The following is a 25,207-nucleotide window of genomic DNA, read 5'->3' as shown; positions in this document are numbered from 1 at the left end:
GCCACTGCAGCGGCCTTGTGTGCCTGAGGCGGCAGCTCCGGCCCCAGGTACCCCGTCACCCCCTCTGACCAAACGCCATCGCTTCAGAGTAACCGTGCGACAGCCACGAAATAAGAGGAGCTTTGAAAAGAAAAGCATGTCCTCCGTTTCAGGGATCTGACAAATATCAGTCGCGCACTCACATGGGCCAGCCCTTTCCAGACCCCGGGGACACCGGAGAGACCAGATCCCGGGAGGGTGGGGAAGGGGCAGTTCCAGAGCCAGCCAGGAAGGGCCGGACGAGGGGCCCGCAGGGTTGCAGCCGGGGAGGGGCAGAGGGGCAGGTGCTGGGGGAGCCTCCCTCCCCGCGTCCCCCTGCCCTGCATCACCCCTACCCTGTGTCCTCCCTGCTGTGTCCCTCCTGCTGTGTCCCCCTGCCCCACGTCCCCCCTGTAGCTGTGGTCTCAGAGTCAAAGGGAGACAGTGAGCGAGATGCTCGGGTAGTTTAACCAGGGCTGGGCCCTTGCCGGTGACCCAGATGGAGGGAGGGGAGCAAGTGACCCGGGACGGCCATTCTGGCCAAGGGGGAAGGGGGGTGGTCGTGCCCGTGGGCCTCCCTGAGGGGCTCGACTTGGGCAGCACTGGGCACTGAGTTCGGGAGTTGGGGCCAAGGCCTGGGAGTGGGCCGGTGCCTCCCAGCAGAGGGACGCCGTGACCCAGTGCCGGAGGCAGGACCAGGCCCTCTGAGACAGGCCCTCTGGGGGTCCTCGTGGGGCTGGGGGCCTGTTTAGGGATGGGTTGGGGCAAGCCGGAGGGTGGCCTCTGGGGCTCGCCCAGGCCAGTGTTCTCCAGCCTGGACGCTGGCCCCACGGGAGGAGCCCACGGCCCCCAGCCGGGAGGGAGGGGCAGGGAGGGGTGCGCTCAAGGGGGTCCCAGCCCTGAGGCTCCCACCCCCAGAGGTCAGTCCCAATGACCTTGTGCTTTTCAGAGCTGAGACCTGCAGGGTGTAGGGTTGGGGTGGGACAGGAACCTCTAACGGCCACGAGCCTCCAGGAACAGCTTCTTGCCAAGTCCTGGGGGGCTAGCAGCCCCCTCCCTGCCCCACTCCCTGCTCCCAAGGCCTCTGAAGGGCTGGGTGGGGTTCAGGTGAGCAGGGGCCTGTACATTGCACCTCACCTCACTGAGTCCAAGAGAGAAAGCACCGAGGGCTCTGCTCTGAAGCCCCGGGGGAGCTGTCAGTGGCCAGGGCCCTGGGCCAAGCTGGGCACCCCTGTCCAGGGCGGACGTGGCTGAGCGCAGCTGACCCTGAGGCTGTGGTCAGTTCCTCTGGCCCCAGCTCCCAGATGCCCTCTGGGAGCAGGGGCGGCCTTGCCCCGGGCAGTGGCCAAGGCCAGCAGAGTGTCTTCCTGAGCAGGCAGGAAGCCCAGGGCGGCACCGGGACAGAGGGGCAGGGCGGCTGCATTCCGGGATGGGCTCCCTCCTGGGACGCTCGGAGGCCAGGCGGCAGGCACTGGTCCCCCTGCCCTGCCCCATGCACCCTCGCAAGGCAGGGTCCTGCAGGGACCCCAGGCCCAGGAGCCAGACACCCCCAGATTCCCTCTCCCGGCTCCATCCCTGGCTAGCTGCACGGAATGACGTGACCCCTGAGAGTGACACTGTAAAACGGGGAAAATCAGGTCGGCATCTCCGGCTCCACCTCCTACCCCCCCCGGGGGTGCAGCAGCTGGGGGCGGACCAGTGGGCGTGGGGGAAGGGGTACGTTCTCCTACTCGGATGACCTGGGCAGGCTTTACACGGGTCACCCCGGGATGTGGAAACCCGTCCATGGTGCTTTCACCAGCTCCTACCAGCGTCACTCAGACTCGGACCTGAGTTAACCTGGGTCAATCTTAGAGGCTTCCTGGAAGCAGGACTCGGTACCCACCCAGCTCTGGCTTTCACGGCTCAGCAGAGAAAAGGGCCACTGCTTCCCGCAGAGGCTGTGAACCCAGCCCCAAGAGGTGGGGGGTCTTGGACGTCCCAGGGCAGGGGGCAAGCGGCAAGCTCGCACTCGGCACTTCTGAGACGCTGCTTGGCACGGCGGGCCTCAGGGTCACTCCCACGGGCCACCCGCAGCATTCGGGAACCACTGTGTGGTCCCGGCAGGCAGGTGCACCAATGGGCTGAGGTCCCTGGCGCCCGGAGCCCAGGGCCCACCCGGCCAGTGGCAGAGAGCTCACCGAGGCCCGTCCACCTGGCCCCATGGCTGGCTCGGGCCACCCACACAGTCTGACATGGCAGAAATTCTGAGCTCTCTGCAGCCGTGGACCCCTTCAAGACGCTGACGAGATGGCCCGTCTCCCTAGAAGCAGGAGCACCCCCACCTGAGCAGGCGTCCAGCATCAGAGGCCGGGTTGTCCCCGAGGCCCATGCAGTGACCTCGATAACACTCTTGCACTGGCTGAGAGCCACCGGCCAGACTGGGCACAGGGGCTTTAACCCTTATGTGCCGTGAATGTCTCATCCTGATTTTACAGCCCCAGGAAACCCAGCTCAGAGAGGTTGTGTGACTCACCCAAGGTCACACAGTGGGAAACAGCAGAGCCAGGCCTGGGTGACCCAGGAGTCCAGGCCCTTTCCCGGGCCCTCACTTCCTGCCCCCCAACACAGCCCCCACGTCGCCTCAGGTCTGCAGCACTGGCTGCAGGGTCCCAGGCCGCCTCTGCTCCAGTGATGGGGGAAGGGCTACCCAGCGCAGCCCCCCACCCTGCTGGTCCCAGCCTGGCCTCCCCACCCCCCACATAGCCCCAACTCCCCCAGGTCTCTCCCAGAATTCTCCCCACCCTGCCCAGCTCAGGCGCAGGACGCGTCCATGGCCCTGCCCGCCTCTCACGTGGGCCCCCTGCTCCAGCTGCAGCGGCGTCCCTGGATTCTAGAACACAGTAAGCCCTTCGCCACACCAGGGCCCGGAACACTCCTTCCCGCTTCACATGGCCAGCTCCTCCTCATCCTCCAAGTCCCAGCTCAAACGTCCCCTCCTCAAGGAGGCCCTCCGGGACTGCCCCAAGGCCGCACTGTGCCCCACAGAGCTGAGCCACTGCCAACACCGTCTGGCCCTCTGCTGCACAAGGGCATTTCCCAGAGTCCCCACCCCCCACCATGGTACATGCCACTCAGGTCAGGACCCTCCTGCTCTCCCTCCTGCTCCGTGGGCCTGAGGGGCTGGAGCTGACCCCACAACCTGCCTGTGCCCTCAGCACCCCCGGCCTGGCCCTGAGCCCCCTTCCTCTGGCCTGCCCTCTGCTCTCCCCGGCTGCGCCTGGCTTCACATGCTGCTCTGCAGCCGCACCGAGCTGCCTGCACTGCTCTCTGCACCGTGGCCAGGAGGCCCGGGGGGCCTGGATTCCGGGGCGGACAGTCACTCAGACATGGCGGCCAAACTCAGGAGCCCTTCTACCATCCCCAGACGCCCATGTCACTCTGCGGAGGACAGGCCCAGCAGGGCAGGGACATGGATGGATGTGAGGGGGGACATGCACGGTCCCACCAGACTGGTTGGATGAGTTTAGACAAAGAATGTCCTCTTTAACCTGGTCCGGATTTTTTCAGGCACATTCCGACTTGGGCTCTCACCGCTTGGGCAAACTCAGGTGTGCATTTTGCCGTGGGCACCTGAAGGCAGGCAGCTCTGGCTGAGGTCGGCCTCTGTAGGGCCCCTGGCAGCTGGGGGAGGGGGGTCCAGGGGCGGTCGGCCCACCTGGGAGTGACCCACAGGACACCCCTTTAAGCCTCAGGCCAGACGAGAAATTCCTCTCCCACCTGCTGCTTTCCTGCCCGAGCGCAGAGGGCCTGTGTGGGTTGGGGGTTCAGGGCATGGAAAAGGAGAAAGAAATTCCCTTTCATGACTGGGATGATTCTGGGAAGCGGCCTGGTGTTCCCAGCAAAACCGAGAGACCCGCAGCTCCCATCTGCAGGTATGAAGATCAGTGCAAGGGCGTCTGCCTGGTGCTTGGAGCCTGGTGCAGGTTGCACGGGACAAACGTTTGTTGAAGAAGCCAAAGACCGCCGATTTCCAAACCTTCTACTTGTCCCGATACTTCGCATCGGAAAGGGATTTCCTTTGGCCTCTGAGCGGCCGAGCTCGGCTGCCGCTGCTCCGCTCCCCCATGCATTGTGGCGTTGGGCCCTCCCCACAGCCCCTCTCCTGGAGGAAGGCTCTTTCTAATCCACAGTCACCCCAAGGGCATCTCCCAGTCGGCAGGACGGGGGCACTGTGGGCAAATTGACTCGCTGTGCTCGCAGCTCCTACCCGGCACTGGCTCATGCGCTGGGCCCAGGGACACCATCAGCATCTGAATCAGGACTCCATCCGACCCGCCGGTCGGGCATGGCCGCTGCCACTTGCCAGGCTCAGAGTGGTTGAGGGGCTTGCCCAAGGTCACACAGCTTCACATCATGGAGCCTGGATTCAAACTGGGACACCCTGACTCCAAGTCCGTGCACCCCCTTCCCCGGCACACCATCCTGGCTGGCAGGGGGCTGACTCACGAGCAGAACGGAGGGGGACAGGGCCTTGCAGGGTGACTCAGGGGCCAAGACCATGACTCTGCTCGACTCCCCTCACCCGGCTCAGCAGGCTCTCAGAGAGGGGTCTGTGATCCCCCAAGGCGGGGGGCCTCGGGAACCCGGGGCCAGGGCCTGGGACTCAATGCACCCTCCCAGGCAGAGAGGGCTGGACCTCAGGGAGGACGGCCCGGGACATCCACCCGCCCATCCTCCATCTGTCCCCAGGGATCGTGTGATCCATTTGTGGGGCCCCCCAGGGCCAGGCCTCCTCCCTGCTGAGTCACTGGCATAAGTGAGCGCCTCCTGTGTGCCAGCCAGCAGCCAGGCACCTACGCAGCACCTCTCGCGGACGCCGGGCTGAGCATCCCAAATTCCCCACAGGCCAGGTGTTCATCCCCGCCAGGGCCAGCTGACCTGCTCCACCGTGGTGACCGCCGTGCTGCCCACCTGCCCGGCCCAACCCACCCCTCACCACAATGCGCCTCCCATCACCAGACACAGCCAGGACCACCCACTCTCGCCCGCTGCTCTGCCATTGCCCGGGCCAAGAGGCCATCATCTCCCATCCTGCCTCCTAAATGGGGTCCCTGCACCCCCACAGCCAGGGCAGGCCCAGGGCTGCTGGGGGGCTCGCGTCCAAGTGCAGATGGAATCACGCAGAGCGGCCGTCCCCAGCCTCAGAGCTCTGAGGCTAGAGGCCAAGCTGTTTAACATGCCCCCTGCCAGGCCCTGCCAGTCCTCACCTCCAGCCTGCTCCAGTCCAGCCAACGGCCCAGGCTCCCTCCTGCCCCAGGGCCTTGGCACATGCAGGCCCCTCTTACTGCGGTTCTCATCCCTCCTTCCCACCCCCACCTTGCACACACACATAGCCACACACACACACACACACACAGGCACACTTAACTTTCACCCATTTTTAAGCACTCATATAATTATACACACTCATTTTTGTTAGTTGGTGGATGGCCTCCTGTCACCTGAGAGTCCACGAGGGCAGGCTCATGTCAGTTTTGCTCATCAGGCAGCCCCAGCGCCCTGCCCCAGGCCTGACACATATCTGTCAGCTGACCCCTTCAGCAAGAAGTAGCAAAGGCACGCAGTAACCATTTCACCGAGCAATCCCCCCTCCAGGGATTTACCTTACAGAAGTGTGGTGGGTGCCACCAGCGGCCCCCCACACCTATCCTCTCCTCTTCCAGCACACGCCTGGCTGCATCTCCCAGGCTGCCTTGCCCGTGCACGCCACCATGCAACTGGGCCCAGGCTAAGGGAATGTGAGCAGAAGAGGCATTTGTCCCTTTTGTGGCCTGGCCCTGCAGCCCCGCCCCGTGGGGCGCACACACACAGTGAGATGCCACGAGGCCCCGGAGCAGCAGCGGGCAGCTCTCTAGGCAGTGTGGAAATGGTCCATGCCGGCCCTCTCTCGTGTGAGCCCCACGTACTCAGCACAGGACAGAGGGGCATGAAGCACCTGTCGGCAGAGGGGCACCAAGAGGCTTCTGGAAGCACGTCCACCAGAGCGACAGGCCTTATGACTGGGCGGGTGACCCTCCTTGCATGTTCCTGGACTTTTACAACAGTTAGGAATTGCCTTTATAGGAAAAACAAAGCTATTTCCCCTGAAATAGAAACGTCAGGATCCTGTCCTCTCCTGGCCCCTTCTGGGCTGGGATCCGAGGTGGGGCCCGACGGGGGCCGCTGGGGAACGAGGGATGGGCCCTATTTGTGGCAAACACATCCAATTTGCCTCCTGGCTTGGCTGAGCATGAGGAAAAGGACAAGAGAGGGGCCGCGCCCTGGGGTGTGCTCCTGGAGATTCGAATGACTGGACTCATGAGCAAGCTGTCCAGGGAGTCTTCTAAAAGGAAACAGTTGCCTATATCAACCACTGGATGTTACAATTCTACATTGTAGCAATAATAAGAATAATAATAATAAAGAGAGAAGGGAAAAGAGAAGTCATTTAAAGTTAGTTCAGCCCCAGGGAGGAAGCAGCGAGTCTCTCACCCAAGGCCACCGCCGTGCCAGAGCTGCCACCTCCCTGCCCCTTTGCAGGGGACGCACCTCTAATGGACAGAGGCCCACAGCAGTCAGAGACCAACCCTCCGGGGTCCCTGACCTGGGCAGGCACCCAACCAGTGCAGAGCACCCCATTTTACAACAGCAACACCCATGCCTGGGACAGGACGGCACAGGCAGCAAGTGCCCAGCTTCATCAGGCACCGACAAACGTGTCCCTGCTGTCACATTCACGCTTGGCTGCCGAGTGGTTCCCTCACGTGAGAACACCCAGGACCCAGCCTTCCACCCAAGCACAGGGGGCCTGCTTGATTCGGGGTCCCATTTGTGCATTCATCCATTCATTCACGCACATACTGTTGCCAGGCACTGAGCCAGGGCTGGAGGCCCCTGCCTGGGGCAGCTCCCGGATCCCCTGGACTCTCGCGCCAGCTTCCCGGCGGCCCCTGCTGCCCTCAGACGACCCACCCCGATCCCAACAGCCCAGAGCTAAGTCTAAACATCCCAGGAAACTGCCAGCTGCCTGAACCACGGGCCAACAGACACCCCCTGCCCCTATCCTGGGTGCCCAGCACATGCTGGCGGGTGGGTTGTGGATTGTCCTGACTGACCACTGCATTTGGGGGCTGTGTGGCTGGGTGCCCCTCCTCCTCTGGCCCCACCTGGCCCACCTCCAGCAGGTGGGCTCTGGCCACCTATTTGTTGCCCGGCAGCCTCCTCCCTGCTCCAGGTTCTGGGTCTCGTGTCCCTCCAGGAACCCCTCGGTCCATTCAGCTCAGGGGGTGACGGCTGCCTCCTTAGCCCCACGGGTGGCTGGTGGCCAGTTGGGCCATTGCATTCCCTGGATCCAAATGGTTGATTCAGGGACGCCCTGTCACCCATCCAGAGCCAGTGATGAGGTGTTTGCTGGGACTCCTGAGAAAGAGAGGGGAGGGGGCCTCCCTCCTGCAGACTCTGAGCCTGGGGACTGGGAGCTGAAATCTGTCTACAAATGGAGCCCGCAAGGAGGGAGCCCGGCCCAGAGGTGGAAGGAAAGGAAATGGCCCCAGAGACATCATTTAGCCCTTGATCAAGCCACACCTGAAGGTATCCTTCGGTTATATGTGCTTGTCGATTCCCTTCTTGCTTAAGTGACTTTGAGTCAGGTTCTTATCATTTGCAATGAAAAGGGTCAAAGTAGATACAGCCTCTGCTCCCCATGGGCAGCTCCTCCAGCCTCCTTGCCCCCTGCCTGGCCACTACTGTCCTCCTGCGGGGTCACTGATATTTTCCAGGCCCCGGGCAAGGGTGTTTGTGTGATCTGTCAGCACAGCCACCCTGCTAAGTGGGTAGCTGTATCTTCATGTTAAAGATGCAGAAACAGCATCACAGTGTTGGTGACAGCCTCCCTGAGGGCCCCTAAACCTTCACTCACGGCTCTCCTTGGCCTGGGACGTCCCTCCACATGCCTCCTTCTCTGCCTAAGAAAACCCCATCCACCCTTCAAGGGCTGAAACGAGCACGTCCTCACGGCACAGCCTTCGCACACACACCCCGGGCGAGACTGGCCCGTGTCCCCTCCCCCAGCTCTCCCTGCCCGGGTCTCTGCTGACCCTTTCCACTGGGTCTCCACTCACACCTAACTTCCTCCCTGCAGCCCCCTTGCCAAGCCCTTGGGGGTGCCGGGTGCCCCTCGGCCTCCCTGCCCCATGGCACCCTCTCCTGGCCACATCCGGCGGCTGGACACACGCAGGCCCCAGCACCCCCTGCAGGCCCAGCCCTGGGGCCTGGACGAGGTAGCCAGGCCCCTGCCATGGGGGAGTCGCAGAGCCCCCCACCCAGCCCACGGGGAAACATGAAAGCAGCAAAAGCTCATCCAAGCAGAAAGGCCGACGGCAGGTTCCTCCGCAGGGTGGTTGTGCGGAGTGAAGAAAGTGCTGCATTCCCAGCCCCAAATCCCCACTCCGGGCCGACACCCTGTTGTTTCTAACACACACTTGCTTTTCTGGATCTGCATGAATGTGTCAAAGGAGAAGACGCCCGAGAGGTCACGGAGGGCCTTGGAGCTGGGCAACCTCAGTGACGCTGCTCATGGCTGGGACCACAACAGGCAGGTCCCGCTGGGCACGACCGCCTGTGGGGCCCGGGAGCCCCTTCCTCGCCCTCGACCCCGGCTCTCTGTGTCCTGGCACTGACGCCCAGCCCCGGCCCCCAGCCTCCTCCTTACCTCCAGCCTTGTCCGGTCCACATCCTGGGGCAGCTTCACGCGAATGCGGTTGGTGACGATGAGGCTGTCGTAGGGGTAGGTCTGTCGGGGGAAGAAGCCACAGGTTCACCTCCGGAAGCGAGTGAGTGCTGGGGCCGGAGCCGACAAAAGGCCACCGAGAATACATACTTGCATCTGCGCCTCACACACACAGTTCATAGGGAAAGCACAACACAAAGGAACCTTGAACCTGGACAGGTGTGGCACGGCGGGCAGCGGGCGGCCCTCTTACCTTGTATTCTGTAAGACAGAAAACAGGAGAGCACAAGTGGCCGTTTAGAGAAAATAGCTCAGGGAGGTCTTGGAAGGACTCAGCCCAGAGGTGAAAGCAACCACCCCCCAGGGCCTTCGGAGACCCCAGGCCCGGCCCTGCAGTCAGCTGGGCCTCCCCCACCCCAGAGCCCTGTGCTTGCCCCGAAGCCTGGCCCTCAGGCTCCTGGGGCTGTGGGAGGAGGGGCTCGGGGGTCCTGAGTGAGAGGCATGGTCCGGAGGGCAGGGGCCAGACTGGAAGCCAGGACGGCCACGCTGGGCCCCTCGGCTTGGACGCCATCTCCCTGGTGGGCCCGGCCACCCTGAGAAAGCTGCCTGCCTCAGTTTACCTCCTGCAGAGTAAGCAGTCCAGGATCCCTTTTGGGGTGCTGTGGAGACTGACATCCTCACTAAGCTCTGGACCCTACCTCTTCCTGTCTTACCTTTTAACTCTTTGGTTCTTTTCTAAACCACTGAGCTCAACATTTTAGTGTTTCAAAAAGCTTTTCCTCTGGACGAAAACATTTTATTAAAAGATGAACTAGCACAGGCCTCTGGGTGTATGCCGGATGCAGAGAAAGCATGTCTCCTGAAGCTGGGCCTCAAGCCAGTCCTGGAAGGGGGGCCCTGGCAAGGGGTCCCACCATGGGGGGTGGTCCCTGAGTCTCCCCCATGCCACGCAGGATCCCAGACCCGCCAGCTCCGAGGCCTGGGGACTGAGACAGCCGCTTACAGGGAGGCGGCCGTGACTCCTGGTGCTGCCGCCCAAGGGCTCAGGGCTCCGAGAGTGGCCTCCGCCAGGCCCCTGCCCCGTGACTGCCTTCCCCGGGAGCCTCCAGTTGGAGCCCAGGGGGTCACAGGGTACGGCGGCAGCCACGCAGTGAGGAAGGGTCTTGCCTGTGACCCTGCATCCTTTTGTTGTCATGAAACTTGACAGCAGGGCGTGTGGCATGGGCGGAGCTGCCTTGCCTGGTCACCGGGAGGCCGTCAGGCCAGGATGGGGCCGCTGGGCCCAGGACAGGACTCGGGGAGGGGATGAGACAGGCAAGTCCATCCCCGACCTGAAGAGGCGGGAAATGCACACGGACCCTTCCCCTTCCAGATGCCTGCAGCCCCTGCCTGCGGGCCCTGGAGGCAGCGGTTTCCAGGATGAGACTTGGGGAGACGTGTTGTGACCCCCCTGCCCCAGCCAGAGACCCACGGGGGTCCCCGCTTCCTGTACCTCGCGTGCCCCAGCTGGCATCCAGGTCTCCTCCACAAGGGGCCACATTGGTGTTCTGGAAGAGAGAGAGAGAGAGCAGCCAGAGGCAGGCTGAGTGGGGGCAGGCAGTCTGAGGACAGGGGGTGACCCCCACCTCGGGCGCTGCACAGCCTGGGGAGAGGAAGGTGTCAGCATCACAGTTGCTTTCAATGCCTGGTTCTGGAAGGTTCTGGAAGGTCCTGGAAGGTCCTGGAAGGGAGTGTCCTCCAGCCAAGCCTGGACACATGGTGGCTGGCTTTCACACTCGGCAGGTGTGCCCACACAGCTCCCGCCGCCTTTGGAGCCCCCATGGACCCTGCCTGCTGGGTCAGGTCCACCTGTCTTTGGAGGCGGCACCCAGTGCCCAGGCCCCTGTGCTCTAGCTGAGGGGCCATCACCCCGTTTCCTCTGCTCACGCTGCACTGGGCGCAGCACTGGACCTGGGCACTGGGGTGGTTCGGTGGCGATGTTCTATGGACATTTCTGGACAGAGAGTTCCTGCTGCCCTAGCGCTCAGGACAGGCTGTACCCCAGAAGGTGTCCGGAGGGGAAGAAGCACTGACCACTCTCCTCGGGGCCAGTGACCCACCTTGAGGGACTCCTGCTCCCTGAGCCCTGGGCGCCAGCGACTGACCGTGAGGCTGGGCCTACGGGTCCATGTCCGACAGAAGAGGGGCCCCCACTTCCTCCTCTGAAAGCCACGGGCACTCACAGCAGCACCCCAAAAGCACCTGTAAACCACCTGGCATGATGCAAACACTCTGTAAAGAGCAGCTGCACCCCTGAGGATGGCACTCAGATGACACTCCAAGGGGACTCGGACCTGAGAGCCTCACCTGCCACAGGTGCTGCCCTCACCTGCTGATCATGTCCTTCCATGCCCGGGCTCCTCTGTCCTTTCTGCCCACCAGCAAAACCCACCTCTGCCTCCTGCAAGCCTCGGGAGAGGGGCTCTGTCCCTCGTACCCTCCGAGACCCACGGGGGCTGGGGAAGCCCTCTTGGGCCTGCACTTGGCTGGTGGTGCAGTGTGCCCCTCGGGTCCCTCTTGAGGGTGTCTGTGCATGTGCCACCCACAGGGGACTGAACCCCTCGAAGGGAAAGCGCCTTATTCACGCCCGTGTCTGCAGCACCAAGTTCCGTGCCCAGCACAGGCTGGGCTCTTGGCCTGCGCTTCCGAAACTGGGTACAGGGATCACATTTCAGTGGAGAGAGATCCACAGTGAAAGAGGAGATTGGACTCTAAAACCAGTGGATTTTGTTTCAGGGCAACGTGCTTTCAGCAACCTAGTTTATGTTGACAGACAATAAGGGAGGAGGTGGTCAGCGACTAGGAGAGTGGGGCAGCGGAGGGGATGGCAGAGAGCATCGAGTCCGGCGTCCTTCGTCTTAAATACAGGAAACCGAGGCCCGGGGGGACGGGAGACCTTCCTCGCATCACAGCTGGTGGAAGCTTGGAGCCCAGCGGGCCAGGATAAGGCGGGTGCAAGTGCAGCAAGCCGTGCCCGTGGAGGGCTGCAGCCTGGCTTTCTTGAGAATGTATGTATTTTGTTCATCATAGAATTTTCTGGGAATCCACTTGGATTTTTAAAAGTATTGCACTAAAATATTATTCATCTTGATGACTGAGTTTCCGTGGTCAGCGCCTCACTCGCCTCGCCCTAATCACAGCCACCCGGTGACTTTCCAGGACCTTGCACCTCCTCCACTTCACAAAATAATTCTCCTTAGGGGTTAAAAAAAATCCCTTCTGTTTGCAGCATCTCCCCAGTGCACAGACAAGCTCCCGCGGCCCACCGGGCCTGTCTGCGGCAGCAGGGGAGCAACGCCGCCCTCTAGCGTCCACAGCCCCGCATCACAGGCCATCACAGCCAGCCTGGCCCCTGGCAGGGGAAACCCACTTTCTAGCAGCAACCCGGGGTCCCAGCTCCTGAGACAAGAAGGGGGCTCCAAGAAGAAGGATGGGGCGTCTTCTGGGGTGGGGGGAGGGCAGCACAGGACCTGTCCAGATGTGGGAGAGGAGTCTATTACTGGTCGTCTAGGTGGGGGTCTGCAAGCACTCTCAGGTGCAGGGGCAGCCCTGGGTTACTGCTTTAAAGTGCGGACTGGCAGGAGGGCTAGCGTGCCCCTCAAAAACAACAAAGGCCGCCGGACCAATTCTCTCAACAGAGGAACCAGAGATTTCAAAAGCACCAAGCGATCAACCTCTCCATTTGTTTTGACTCGTTTTCTAATCCTCGCTGAGACCCCTGGAGGGGGCATTTTCCTCATCGTTTTATAGTCAAGGCTCAGAGAGGTTAAGCAACCTGCCCAAGCTTACACAGCTATTACACAGAACTGCAAAAATTTGAACCCGTGTGTCTTATTTTCCAAAAGTTATACTAGGATTGCCAATAGTGGGAACAAGAAAGTGACCATTTATGACTGGCCACCATTCTTTCTTTGCTAAAGCTCACATTGGAACGTGCCAGTTTACTCAGAAGCCACTGAAGTAGAAGTAAAAGACTATAGGATCTTGCTTTTATACTAATAACTCATTATTCTAATACTCAATAGAACTTATAGAAAGATTTCACAACCATTACATTATTTGCCCCCACAATAATCCTATGAGATAAAGATCTTTTTTTAAAGACTGGGAAATAAAGGCTCAGAAACATTAAGTTGTCCAAGCCATACATCTAGTCGGTGGCAGAGTGGGGATTTGAGTTCAAGATTCTAATGCACGTGTTCTTTCCAACATTACAGTTTGGAAATATCGGGCTTCTTTAATTTGTTAAGGTTTTCTTTGTAGTCAAGTACATGAAGATTTTTGCAAATGTTTTATAGACATGTGAAAACTTGATCAAAACATATACATTTTCTATTCATATACCTAGTAAATTAAGTTTGCTGCTGGCACTACTCAATTGATCTCCATACATTTTATTTTTTATTTTTTGTTCACTAGATCCAGCAGTCTGGTCTCAAAAAAGGCAAATCTAAATTGCCTCCCACATTGTATTTTATCAAAGTCTTTGGCATTGCCATGTGGTTTGGCGCACCTAAGTTCATGAATGCTATAACTGCTTTATAAATTTTGCCTTTACCATTAACCAGTGCCCCTCTTTGGCCTGTTAATTCCTTTTAATCTTACATTCCATCTCAGCTGATACGAATATTTGCCACACCAGCATTCTTTTCATTTGTAATTTTTAGCATCTTTTCCCCATCCTTTTATCTCTAATCCTTTAAAAATAATTTTTAAAATATGCATCTTGTAATCATACATGCTGTTTTTATTTCCCTAATCCAATCTGACAGTCTCTGTCTTCTAACAAGAGAATTTTAAAATGTAATTTTTGAAGTGTGTATCTTGTTATCACACGTTATTTTTCCTAACCCAACCTGACATTCAGTCTGTTCACGTTTAGCATTGGGTTTTTTTCCAAATGGCACCTCTTCAGGGGGACCACGAGGATCTGTTTGTTGGCTGGTAGTCATCCTCTTAGCAGGCCGGGTGGCACAGCTCAGAATCACCCACAGGGCAACCGCAGCAGGTGGCTGCCAGCCCCTCGAGTCCACAGATAGCTGTGAGCACCACCACGCCGCACGCTGGGCACTGGGGAGTACGTGCTTGCAGGACAGTGCACTGAGCTTTGAGGTGTGTTGTTTTGGCCCACTGGGATCTTACAGCAAATTCCTTCCTGGGCAAGAACCAGGAAAACCTTTGCCTCCCTGCTGCACAGACTTCTGTCCTCCTACCGGATAATGAAAGCCTCACACCTGGTCATGTCTGGCTCTCTGCCTTGATTATTAGGAAGCTCGGAGCGAAGTTTTGATACCGTGTAGCCTATCCAATGTTCTTTTGTTTGTTTTGATATAATTTTCTCCTATACTTCCCTCCTCTCCTTTGTGATTTGGCCTTAATGGGGTTTTGGTCTCGCTGCATCTGTGTGTCCACTTTAGGCCGCTTAGGATCCTCTCTGGACATAAAAGCAAGACAAAGGACAACTAATAAAAAACTTACGGCATGCAGGCCAGCGACACCCGGTTGGAGCCTCCAGAGTGAAGGTTCAGGGCTGGGCTGGCCACACTGCAAAAGGCCGGGCATTTGAAAGACCCAGAACCGGTCTTCCAGCCCCTCCTCCTTATTCATGATTCCATATTTGCAAATTCACCTACTCGCTAAGAGTTGTAGCCCTAAAAGCAAGACCCAAGGGCGCTGTGGTGGTCAGTCTCAGACAGGAGCAGAGTGCATGAAGCCACACCTGATCTAATGAGCTCCAGTGACCTGCCCCTCAGTGCAATTTTGGATCAAACTTACTTAAATTTGAGTTCAGAGGCTTTGGCTGAATGTTGCTCTGAAACGTTCTGAGGCAATGACACCGCCCCAAGATGGGGTTAAGTGGGGGCATTCTCCAAAAGGCTGCTGGAACGGCTCTTCCCAGGGAATCACCGGATGCAAATTTAAGGAGGATGCAAAAGATATAAGGTGCATTTAAACAGGAACACACGTAAAATAAAGTTATGTATTGATCAGCTGTCAAAATGCTGTGACCAGAGGCTCCCAGGAACCTATCCTTCATTTACCCTTCCTTAAGTCAGCGCTCACTGCAATTTTATCCAGCAAAACCACCACAAACTGTAGAATCAACTGTACGTAAGAATCTCAGAAAGAGTGAAAAAGATAGAAGTTAGCAAGGCAAAAATGAATCCCGAAGGAAAGGCAGCAATAATATTCACCCATCTCCCATGCAAGCAGCGTGAAAAGCTAAAGATCTGCATGAGATAATAAACTTGTGCTTGTCCGTCTCCCCTACGCAGGACATAGGTTTCTCAAACACTCTTCTTTCCACTCTTCAGGCTAGCAGGAGGAACACACTCACAGGGGTTTTCGCTCTTGATTTGTAAAAGCTTAGGCCCTGCTCTCAGTCATCCTAGAAGAGGCCTGACAGCACGTCTGTCAACCCCTCGAGGCACTGGCACGACTGGACCGCGGCTTCTCTACAGAACCTGTGCCGTTCCGGCACCTGAGCCTGGGGAAGGCTCTCCTCGGAGGATGCCAAATGCCGACAGCACGAGACTGAAAGTGCAGACGAGGCCACGCCCTCCATTTCCTTCCATACATGAGACGAGTCCCCAGAATCTGATCTGGGGGGTTGAACACTTGGCCTGGCCCAGTCCGGCAACATGGCCCTCACCAGCCCCCGAGCTAGAGAACAGCTGCTCCGGTGAGAAGAGAACATTCTAGAAAGTTTTATGGCTGTCCTGTCCTCAGGACTTGGGACATTTCTCGGTATTGGAGGACCCCTGTGGACGTTGGCCCCTCTTTCTCAAGCCCCCTGCTTTCCACATGGAGGGGAAGGGTGTAGAAACCCTTGGACGGAAAGTCAAAGAAGCATGCTGCATGCTCATTCCCGACTCGGCCATTCCAGAAGGGGAAAAAGAGTTAGTGGGGGTGGGGTCACGGGATTCAGTAGAACAAGCCCATGCAGAGGCCCCTGGGCCCCGAGAGACGCCAGGGGCAGGGCCTGGAATGAAGGCACAGCAGCGGGTAGGACAGAGGCTGAGGAAGGCAAGAAAACAAATGCAGGCCCAAGAGGACGCCTCGTGGCTGCTGGTGACAGCATCCCCACTCCTGGCTGTGTCCCTGGGCCTTGGCTGTGGGACGGGACACGCCCAGGCAGCGGTGTCACCCCGAGTCCACCCGCGTTGCCGAGCATGCTCCGGTGTGGCAAAGGGGGCTCAGTTTTGCGGTGGCTTCTCCTGGGGCTGAGGGGCCTCAGCCTATGGGCAAACTTCCTCAGACGGGGCACCAGCCACGCAGGTGAGGGCAGCTCCTGGGGCTGGGGGCGGCCCGGGGTCTCTGGGGCCATCACACCTGCTCCACCCTGGGGGCTCGGTTAAGCGTGGGAAGGAGGACAACAAGGAGCAGCTCTCCTCGGGGGGCTAATGATCCTCGTGGGGGCACGTCAGGCCCCAGACTGTCATATTCAGGGGCCCCGAGATTCAGAACACTCAGGACTGGGGCTCCAGCCAGAAAGAACATTTTCTTATTTGCTAACTCAACCTCTGTGTGGCCTTGGTAATGATAATCATGGGTGGTGAGACTATTAGAGGGATAACAATGATGATAATTTAATAATTCCATTCCAGAAAGGCAGCGGATATTCTGCTCAGGGTCTCATTAAACGCACCCCCCCAGGGGCCTGATCAGACGCTGCACCCCAGAAGGGTCTGAGGGAGGAGGGCCCCTGAGAAGGATTAGGGTGCTGGGTGCGCCCCCACTGTGGTCCCTCCAGGGCTGGGGGCAAGGAGAGGAGGGAGGAGCGGGGTGGCCCAAGTCCTGGTCTGTCCCTGGCGTGGGAGCAGCGGTGGTGGTGGCAGCCCCCGGCGGAGCTCTGGGCAGAGGGGGCAGGCAGGTGGGGGTCCCCGTGGGCCCTTTGCTTGCAGCCCATGTGGTCAAAAAGCTCAGGCACAAGGCACTCGATGGTTAGTGCCCAGCGTGCTGGGGAGGGGTCGGGTACCTACCCGGTGGTCCGAGCCATCCTTCCCGGGTCCTGGGAGAGGGTCGGATTTGGAATAGGGGAACCCTGAAACAGACACAGCACAGCTTGGTCACGCGCAGGGACTCGGGGCAGACCGAGGAGGGGCTGGCTTGGGACCCAGGGGGCTTCTGCTCAGGTGGGTGGGGGGCTGGGGGAGGGCAGGTGGCACCCGGGAGGGCCCGTCCTGTTCCCCCGCTTCCTGAAGGGGTGATGGCCCCAGCCTGCCCAGCACAGCAGGAGCACCGCGGAGCCCGAGTCCAGCCCGGCTGGCACCTGCACTTGGGCCACCCAGGCCCAGGCCGTGGAGGAGCTGAAGGCCCAGAGAAGGGTCACCTGATGGAGTCACACAGCTGGGGGCACAGTCAGGGCCAGGCCCCATCTTGGGACCCCACACTGGGGTCGGGCTGTGCCGACCAAGAGCCCAGTGTGGTCTGCAGACTTTTTTTTTTTTAATCCTAATCTCTTTTGTCATACTGGGATGTCACATGGAAATTCTCATTTTCTAGCTCCTCTTGAGAAAAAAAAACAGGAGGACGACCTGGAGATGCAGGGCCCCAAATTCCCCTGTGGAGTGACACTTGCTGGAGCTGCTGGTGGGACTGGCCTCTGCCCACCTGTCCCCCGCCACTGCTGGCACCCCGACCTGGCCCCAGGCCAGCCCAGGAGTTTGAGCCTCCCTGAGCAGAAATCACATTCATCAGTCATATAACCCACCACACACACAGTCCAGATAACACCCCAAGAGTCATAAAAGCAAGTGGTCCATTACGCAATGTACCTCAGCACGAAGTCCTTCTGGGGGGCCAGCTCTGTCAGGCTGAGAACCTCGGCCCTGGAGGAGGGGTGGCAGACTGGCTGGTCTCTGCTGTTCGGGCGCCCGGCTTCCGCCGGGGCACGGGGTCCAGGCCACATTCCCTGCCACCCCTCTGCACCCCAGCGCCGTGACCAGCACAGAGCAGCCGCATGGTGAGTGTTTGGTGGAGGATGGGTGGATGCCCAGAGGATGGGCTGGTCTGCGGTGGGATGTGCAGATGGTGTCATGGGTGGGATGAGACTGTGACGGGCCCTCTGGGGGCCCATGGAGGGGGTCCGGGTGGCAGATGGTGGCAGGGTGTGTGCTCCCCTCAGGCCCCGCCCCTCCCAGCTCCTGCACATCCTCCAGCTCAGGGATGGCTCCCGGCTTCCGTCTCCCCTCGGCGCCCAGCACAGCGTCTGGCACACAGTGGGCGCTCGATAAGTACCCGTTGAATTTAACGCATCTCAATTCAACAAGCATTTATTGAGCTCCCACTGTGTGTGCTGAGTATCACAACCCTGCCTTCCTCGTGCCCCTGCAGATGGATGGCTGGGGATGCAGGCGACACAGGGGGTGCCTTGTTTTACGCGACCGGTTTGCTCATTGCAAGTTGCGAGCACATGGAACGGTGACAATGGAGCCACATTTGGGGGGTTCTAGGAGAGGTTCAGAGGAACCCCAAGGACAGAGGGTGGCTCACCCTTGGCGTGTGAGTACTGCCCCCCAGCAGAACTTCTCACGGGGCCGCATCTAGCAAGACACTCCTGGCCCAGGTGTGACCTGCGGCCTGGGTCCCCCTGCGACTCCCACGCATGCTGGGCACAAGGCAGCACTGCCTGCTGCAGGTGGGGCGCAGGGGACTCCCGCTCGGGGACCACAATGTTGGAGCACCAGCAGGAAGCAAGGGGACCACAGAATCATAATCGCCATCATCGTAAGCGAGCACCTGTTCTGGGGAGCACACAGACACACACAGTGCTGGGACATGGGGGACCCTCCTCGGGGAAGTCATGGCCAGCAGGGGCACGGCCTCTTGGCAGCCAGGGTCACCCTGGGCAGAAAACGCTCGCAAGCCTGTCTGCGCTCGCAGGTGAAGCTCATGGTGGAAATGCAACGGCAAGGGGCGGTGTGAACAAACAAGTCCTCACGGGCGTGTGACTGGCCAATAAAAATACCTGGCACTGCCAGGCTCGTGGAGCCCTGAGGACAAGCCCAGGGGTGCCCTCATTCCCGGCACCTGCAGGAGAGGGAGCTGCGCACGGAGGAGCGGGCCATGTGGCACGTCAGCGGCAGAAGCAGGCCCCCCCGGGCAGCTCGGGCAGCTCCCCACACAGTGCTCCCCCACCCCTCACCCGGGCCATGGGCAGGCCATTCGTGGGGATCCCCGGGGTGGGGTGGGGGTGGGGGCTGCAGCTGGGCTCCCCAAGGAGAGGCCGAGGCGAGGTCACAGGCATCACACCAGCCTTGCAAATGAAAGCCCACCCACCACCCAGCAGCGGGGAAGGACCCAAAGCTGGAAGATGCCACCTCGAGATGCGTGAACACTCGTATCCAGGAAGCTCTCGGTCCCCGGGGTTGCTGCCAGGGTGCAAAGCCAAGCAGGGGGGTGCTTCCGGGACACTCTAGAGCTGGGGCAGCAAGCGCTGACCCCCTGCCAAGCACACCTGCCATTCGTAAAATGAGGGCACCCAGCAGCCAGGCCCCATGTCCAGCCAATGGTCCTGGCCCAGATGCAAATTCTGCCCTGCCTGGTGGCCGTGGGTGCCCAGGGGCAGAGAGAGGGGCCTGAGGAGAGGGGCTTGCTGTGGCCGCCAGGGCGTCTGGAAGGCCAGGCTGGCAGCCCCCATGGGGCCCAGGCCTGGCATGAGGGGCTCACCCAGTGAGGCTCCCTGGCCCGGCTCTGCCACCCCTCACCCTGCCTGCGGGCCAGGAGGGGAGTCTGTCTCAGCTCCCCCAGACCCCGTTCCGGAGGGGAAGGCGCCAGTTCTGAGATCCCGGGGTTTAGAGACTTGCCCCCGACCCCCTGATCCGGGCAGGATGGAGGCATCCGGAATGCAGAGAGACCTGCTACAAAGACCACACACAAGAACACACCTTTCTTTGTTTCATGTGATTTTTAAACAAACGATCATTTTCACACTTAGGTTCTGACGAGACGTTTTGCCACATCGGGGCCCTTTGGACTTGGATTTGCCAGTTGACGGCTGGTGGTCATGAGGATGGATGAGGGTGGGAACCCGTTACTGCGCAGTGAGCGTCGACCGTGGGCTGGGCCGGCTCTGGCGGCTGCGTGTCGCCCCCTTCCTGTCCCTTAGCCACCTGGAGAGGCGGACGGTGCCGCCCCACTGATGGGGAGACCGAGGCTCGGGGGTCCCAAGGCTGCATTTGAACTCAGGTCTGTCTCGCTGCAAAGCTAAGATCCTCTGCTTCCTAGAGACCCCCCCCCCGCCCCCGACCTCTGCTTCCCAGCTCAGCCCCAGCCTCCCCCACAGTGGAGAACCCCAAGTCCACTTCCGGGTGATCCCGAGTGAGCAGCACTGCAGCCTGCTGCTGTCATCACCCATAATCTACAGCACCTCGAAACAAACCAGAGCATCTGGATTTATGCTCTACATTTTAAAGCAATCCCGATTCAGTCTGCACAACACCCCTGAGAGTCAAGCAGCATTCTCTTGGTCTTTCTGTAAAATCTGAGTCCAAAACTCTCTGGTACCTTCCTTGCTCAGGCCGGGCTGCGGGAGATGGGTCTGGAACTCAGCCCTGACTCCGAGTCTGGCCTGGCCCTCCCGGACCATGCTCACACCCCTGCCACAGGGAGACGGCTCCCGAACGTCCAGCCTGGCAGGCCCAGGACACCCTTTCCCCAATCACCCAGCAGCCAGATTTGCCTCTCTGCTTCCCTGCCAGTGCTGGGAGGGTGATAAGGAGACGGGATGGTGGGACCAGCTTTTAGCACACAGGACTGATTAACTTCTGCCCAAGGGGAATCAACAAATAGCAAAAGGGTTTGCACTCCTATTTGTTGGTTTGCTTTTACACTGCTTTAAGGAGCAAGGCTCAGATTTGAGGCCACCAGCTCGGAGCTGTGGGGCTTGTTTACTATGAGGCTCTTGGCCCCACGTGACAACTCCGTGCTCAGAAGAACCACTCACGTGAGTAAAAGTTGTCCCCTTGCATTCTTTGGAGAGGGTCTCTATCGGGTCCACTGCTGTAGGACAAGGACTGGCTGTCCGGGGAGTTGGTCCTGCTCTCAGTGTCCCCCTTGAGAGTCAGCCAGCTGGCCTTCTGCTGAGAATAAAAAAGAATCATGTCAGTGGGGAGCCACCTGCAGGTGCAAACAGCCCTTACCTCCAACCACGAGGAGATCCGATGGGTGAAAAATCCAGCTTTCAATAAAAATATCCGCCACTTGGCAAGGCCTATTCAGATGCTTAAGGTGACATGGAACGTTTGGGGGAAATGACGCTGCCCCATTTTACAGTGAGGGGACTGAGGTACAGGGAGGGAGGCGGAGGCACCCAAGTATCTTCACACTTCGAGGGCTGGGGAGTCGAGGCTGCTCACATCCGCCAGGGGCTCTCTGCACACCAGCAGGCCTGCCTCCCTCAAAGACAAGGCAGAGGGTCCTGCTAGAGGGCAGGCTGGGCCAACGGTGGCCCCCAGGCCACATCCTGCCTGCAGCAGCCTTTGCAGAGAAAGCTGTCCTGGTACAGAGCTACACCCAGGGCCCATGCGTTCCCCATGGGCCGTGCTGCTTTCCCAGAGGTGAGGCGCTGCAGCAGAGGGTACGGCCCCCAAGGCCTAAGATAGTTATTCTCTGGCCTTTTACAGAAACATTTGCCAAGGCCTGCTCTAGAACATTCAGCCCGAATGCCTTAAGTCCATGCTCTGCTTTATTATATGTTCATTTCAGAGGCAGTGGAGCAGTGATATAGCTATCACTTTGGTAGCAGACGAGCCCCCAGACAAGCTGGTTAAACGTCTGCTAAACCCGGTCCTTGTTGTACCAGCCTCAGAGGCCCCTGAGGAATGGAGGGCCCAAGGGGAAATCCCTCGCCGGGGAAGCACCTGCAAATCTCAGCTCCCTTCTGAGCCGTAGCTGCTCCCCACAGAAGCCTGCCCCTCGCCATTACCTTCCGGTTATCCTGCTCGAAACTGCCGTTGTCTCCATCTGACCGCCTCGCTGCTAGAAGGGAAAAGTCAGCTTGTAAGGGAGCAAACTATTTATTTTTTGTTTGCACATCACAGTTTCCTGCTTTACAGTTAGGCAAGAAAATGGAAAATACTCAAAGAGGTCAGCATTCAGGGGAGAAAGAGCAGCTAGGAGAGGCCCCCGCACCCCTGGAATCCTGACCGGGGAGCCATGTCTGCCCTTGGGCGTTTAATGTTCCTTAAAATCAAAATCAGAAGTGTGAAGTCACTTATTCAAGTTCTAGCCTGACCCTGGGATGAAGGAATCAGGGGGCATTTGTAGATGCAGTCAGCTGGCCTTGTGAGGCACACGCTCCACCTTGCAGGTTTAACTTTAAAGTTGCAGGAGCTCTCGGCCATGGAGTCCCTACCAGGTCAGACGAGCCGGGGGCTTTCTGGGCATTCCTGCCCATGCCAACCCCACAGGCTGGGGGGCTTCACACCAAGTCACAGATCAGGAAACCGAGGCTCAGAGAGGTGGCACGCCCTGCCCAAGGGCGGCACAGACTGGCATGTGAGCCCAGGAAGGATGTCCGTCTGTCTCCAAAGTCCTTCCTCTTTGTGCCACACCTCTCTGTCTGCTGCTCACAAAACACGGAATGGCGACTGAATCATGAAAAAGTCTACAGAGAACAGTCAAGATCTTAAAAAACACAACCTGATGAAATACGGCCAGTGACAGCTCATTTTGCAAAGGTTCATTTACTGCGACTACTCTGCGAGCTGAGTGCCGGGTACCTGTCTTCTAGATGTCCTTTCCAGGGGCTTGTCATGTGGCTGATGGACATTATTTCCAGCCAGGAATGATGAGGTCACTCAAGGGCACGGCTGACCTTTCTCAGCATCCAACTCAGCACGCACAGCCCCATCCACGGACACCCACCCGATGCGTGGGAGGTCTGAAAGCCCGGCCACCACGCGGCCCGGGGCCTGGGAAAGGGTGGGCACGCCCGGGGTGGGTTTCTTACCTGCAGCCAGCGGGGGGCTCGGGCCCCTTGGTCCCTGCAAGCACCCTGCCTCCTGCACCACCAAGGACAAGACCGAGACCAGGCCAGAGAGCTTGGAAATTTGGGACTGGGCTACAGGACCTTGACAAGATAAGGCCAAAATGGAAGACGGAGCAGTTCAGTTCTGGAGACACTGACATGTCGCTGTTACGCTCAATGGCTACCTGCTTCCCCTCCTTCCAGGAGAGACAGTGGTTTTTATCGTGAAAATTAGAAGAAAAATAATCAACCCTGCCCTCGCCACTCGCAGAGGCCGATTAATGCCAAGGCCACGTGGGGAGGCGGTGATGGAGCTTGGGGAGGGGCAGGGAGCTCAGAGGTGCTGCTCCCCATTGGCCTGGGCTCTGCTGTTGCCCTGGAAACCGGCCGTGGCTGGGCAGCGGAACACTTGAGCATCTGGCCAGGCATCGGCCATGACTCTTGGCCCCCCAGAAAGCCAGGGACAAGCGGGGTCAGTGGCTACCTGGAGATGTAAGGACACCGCCCCGAGGAGAGTTCCCAGAGCTGAGTCTGCTGGTAAAAATGAATGAGCCGCATCCCTAAAAAGCCCTTGGAGCCAACAGGATGGATCACCACACTCAAGATAATTAGCAAGTGCAAAAGTAATCACGTGGCTCCAACCAAAGGGTCCTGGGGTTCGGGCTGAGGGACAGGAGGTTGGGTCGGACGCATTTTGGCTGTAGTGCTACGTCAGGGCTCAAAACCGCCCTCCACCCAGCCTGACAACAAGGATGCTCTACCAGGGTTTACCCGGTTTCCTTGGTACAGGCCACCAGCTCTACCAGCGAGCCCAGTTTAACCAGACTCAACAGCAAGGGCCTTTCAGAACAGAAGTTGGCCAGCCTGCGAAACACACAACTGACTCTCCTGAGAACTGGGAGCAGGGAAGGGAAAATACAGGGAACTGGCACATCATATTCTTGCTGAGCTTCCCCACAGGTATGAGCCTCGGTTTCCTGGTCTGTAAAATGGGCAAACGATACCCGTCCCTCCCAGCTGGAGGATGATAGAAAACGTGTGTGGATGCCGGAGCATAACGAGAGCTCCACGGACGGGTCTCCCAAGTTGGGAGCAAACAGGAGGCTAACTAAGAGGCTAATCTAGCACGCTGTTTGGGATACCAGGAAAAGACAGTGATTCAGGACAACCCAGAAAGAACTGAGTGTGCCTTTCATCTCACACAAAGGCAGCTCCATCTGAGTCCTGGAAATGTACTTGCCATGAGGAACCCTCTTGGAAAAGACTAACTTCCTACTCACTGTACCCCTTGGGGAGTTTTTGTTGGAGGAATCCTAAAAAATGAGGGGTTTCTCTGGATCCATCATGCATCACCCACCCAACCACCCATCCACCTATCATCCATCCATTCATCTATCTACACCCCATCTTTCAGTTCATTCATATCTGAACGTCTCCGGATGCACGCCATTAACTACCAATTTATCCATTGCCATCCACTTAGTCATCCACCTTTTTAAATATCCATCCATCCACCCATTCCTTTAACCACTTACTGTCCCTCCATCCTTCCATCCATCATCCCTTATCCATCCATCCACCCTTCCATCCATCCTTCATCCAGATATCCATCTATCCACCATCTACTCATCCATACATCCACCATCCATCCACCCATCCACCATCCATCCATCCATCATCCATCTATCCATCCATCATCCATCCATCCATCCACCATCCATCCATCCATCATCCATCTATCCATCCATCATCCATCCATCCATCCATTTATATTTCTACGATCCATCTACTTATCCACCTACCATCTACTCTTCCATCCATTCATCCCTCCTTCCCTTTGTCCACTCCAATCCACCCCTCCGCCATTGTGCATCCATTCAATCCCTCAACCCTCTACCCATCAACCCCTCCCTTTCTCTACCCTCCACTCTCCAGCAAGGCCCTCAACCATTATTCCTCCCCTTCGCTGAGTGTGTACCGAGCACTCGTGTCATCCCAAGTACAAGAGATACAGGAAAGACTCAGGTGTGACCTTGTCTTTCTGGGGGTGAGGAGGCAGACAGGTGAGCAGAAGGTTTCCATGCATTAGAACAAGAGCCAGTGCAGAGATACTGCCCTGAGAACACACCTGTGGGACACCTCCTGCATACCCATGTGAGCAACCCCCTGGCATTGTAACATGGGGCAGGCCCTGTGCTGAGGGTTCTTTGTTAAATGTGTTAGTTGGTAATACCAGATGCCGTGATCTCCATCTCACAGGTGAGGAGAGCGAGGCCCAGAGCCTAAGGCCACAGAGCTGGTGGTGGTAGGGACCCCACTGGTCTGCTTTTAGGACTCGGGGCCACACCCACAGCTGACCCCCATCTCCATGACTCAGGCACAAACCCCACCCCCCCACTACACAGCTGACAGCAGGTGCCTCCTGGGCC

The 25,207-nt window shown here is 58.6% G+C and overlaps 1 protein-coding gene across 6 annotated transcripts in view; it reads right to left on the bottom strand.

The window, feature by feature from the left end:
- Nucleotides 1–25,207, bottom strand: part of ABLIM2 (actin binding LIM protein family member 2) — a 166,973-nt gene that overhangs the window by 3,704 nt on the left and 138,062 nt on the right. For 2 of the 6 annotated variants that reach the window (XM_037829326.1, XM_037829324.1), the window contains 4 exons: nucleotides 21,735–21,787; nucleotides 20,754–20,886; nucleotides 9,021–9,028; nucleotides 8,750–8,830 (listed from right to left, as the gene is read on the bottom strand). In XM_037829326.1, coding sequence (XP_037685254.1) covers nucleotides 8,750–8,830; nucleotides 9,021–9,028; nucleotides 20,754–20,886; nucleotides 21,735–21,787 — 275 coding nt within the window. Of the gene's footprint in view, nucleotides 1–8,749; nucleotides 8,831–9,020; nucleotides 9,029–10,259; nucleotides 10,315–16,788; nucleotides 16,851–20,753; nucleotides 20,890–21,734; nucleotides 21,788–25,207 lie in introns of all 6 variants that reach the window. The other 4 variants (XM_037829323.1, XM_037829321.1, XM_037829322.1 and 1 more) reach the window with 4 other exon arrangements.

Source organism: Choloepus didactylus, chromosome 3 (assembly GCF_015220235.1).
Source record: "Choloepus didactylus isolate mChoDid1 chromosome 3, mChoDid1.pri, whole genome shotgun sequence".
Taxonomy (NCBI): domain Eukaryota; kingdom Metazoa; phylum Chordata; class Mammalia; order Pilosa; family Megalonychidae; genus Choloepus; species Choloepus didactylus.
The sequence above is the reverse complement of the archived record's forward strand: the minus strand, read 5'-3'. Positions and strand labels throughout refer to the sequence as shown.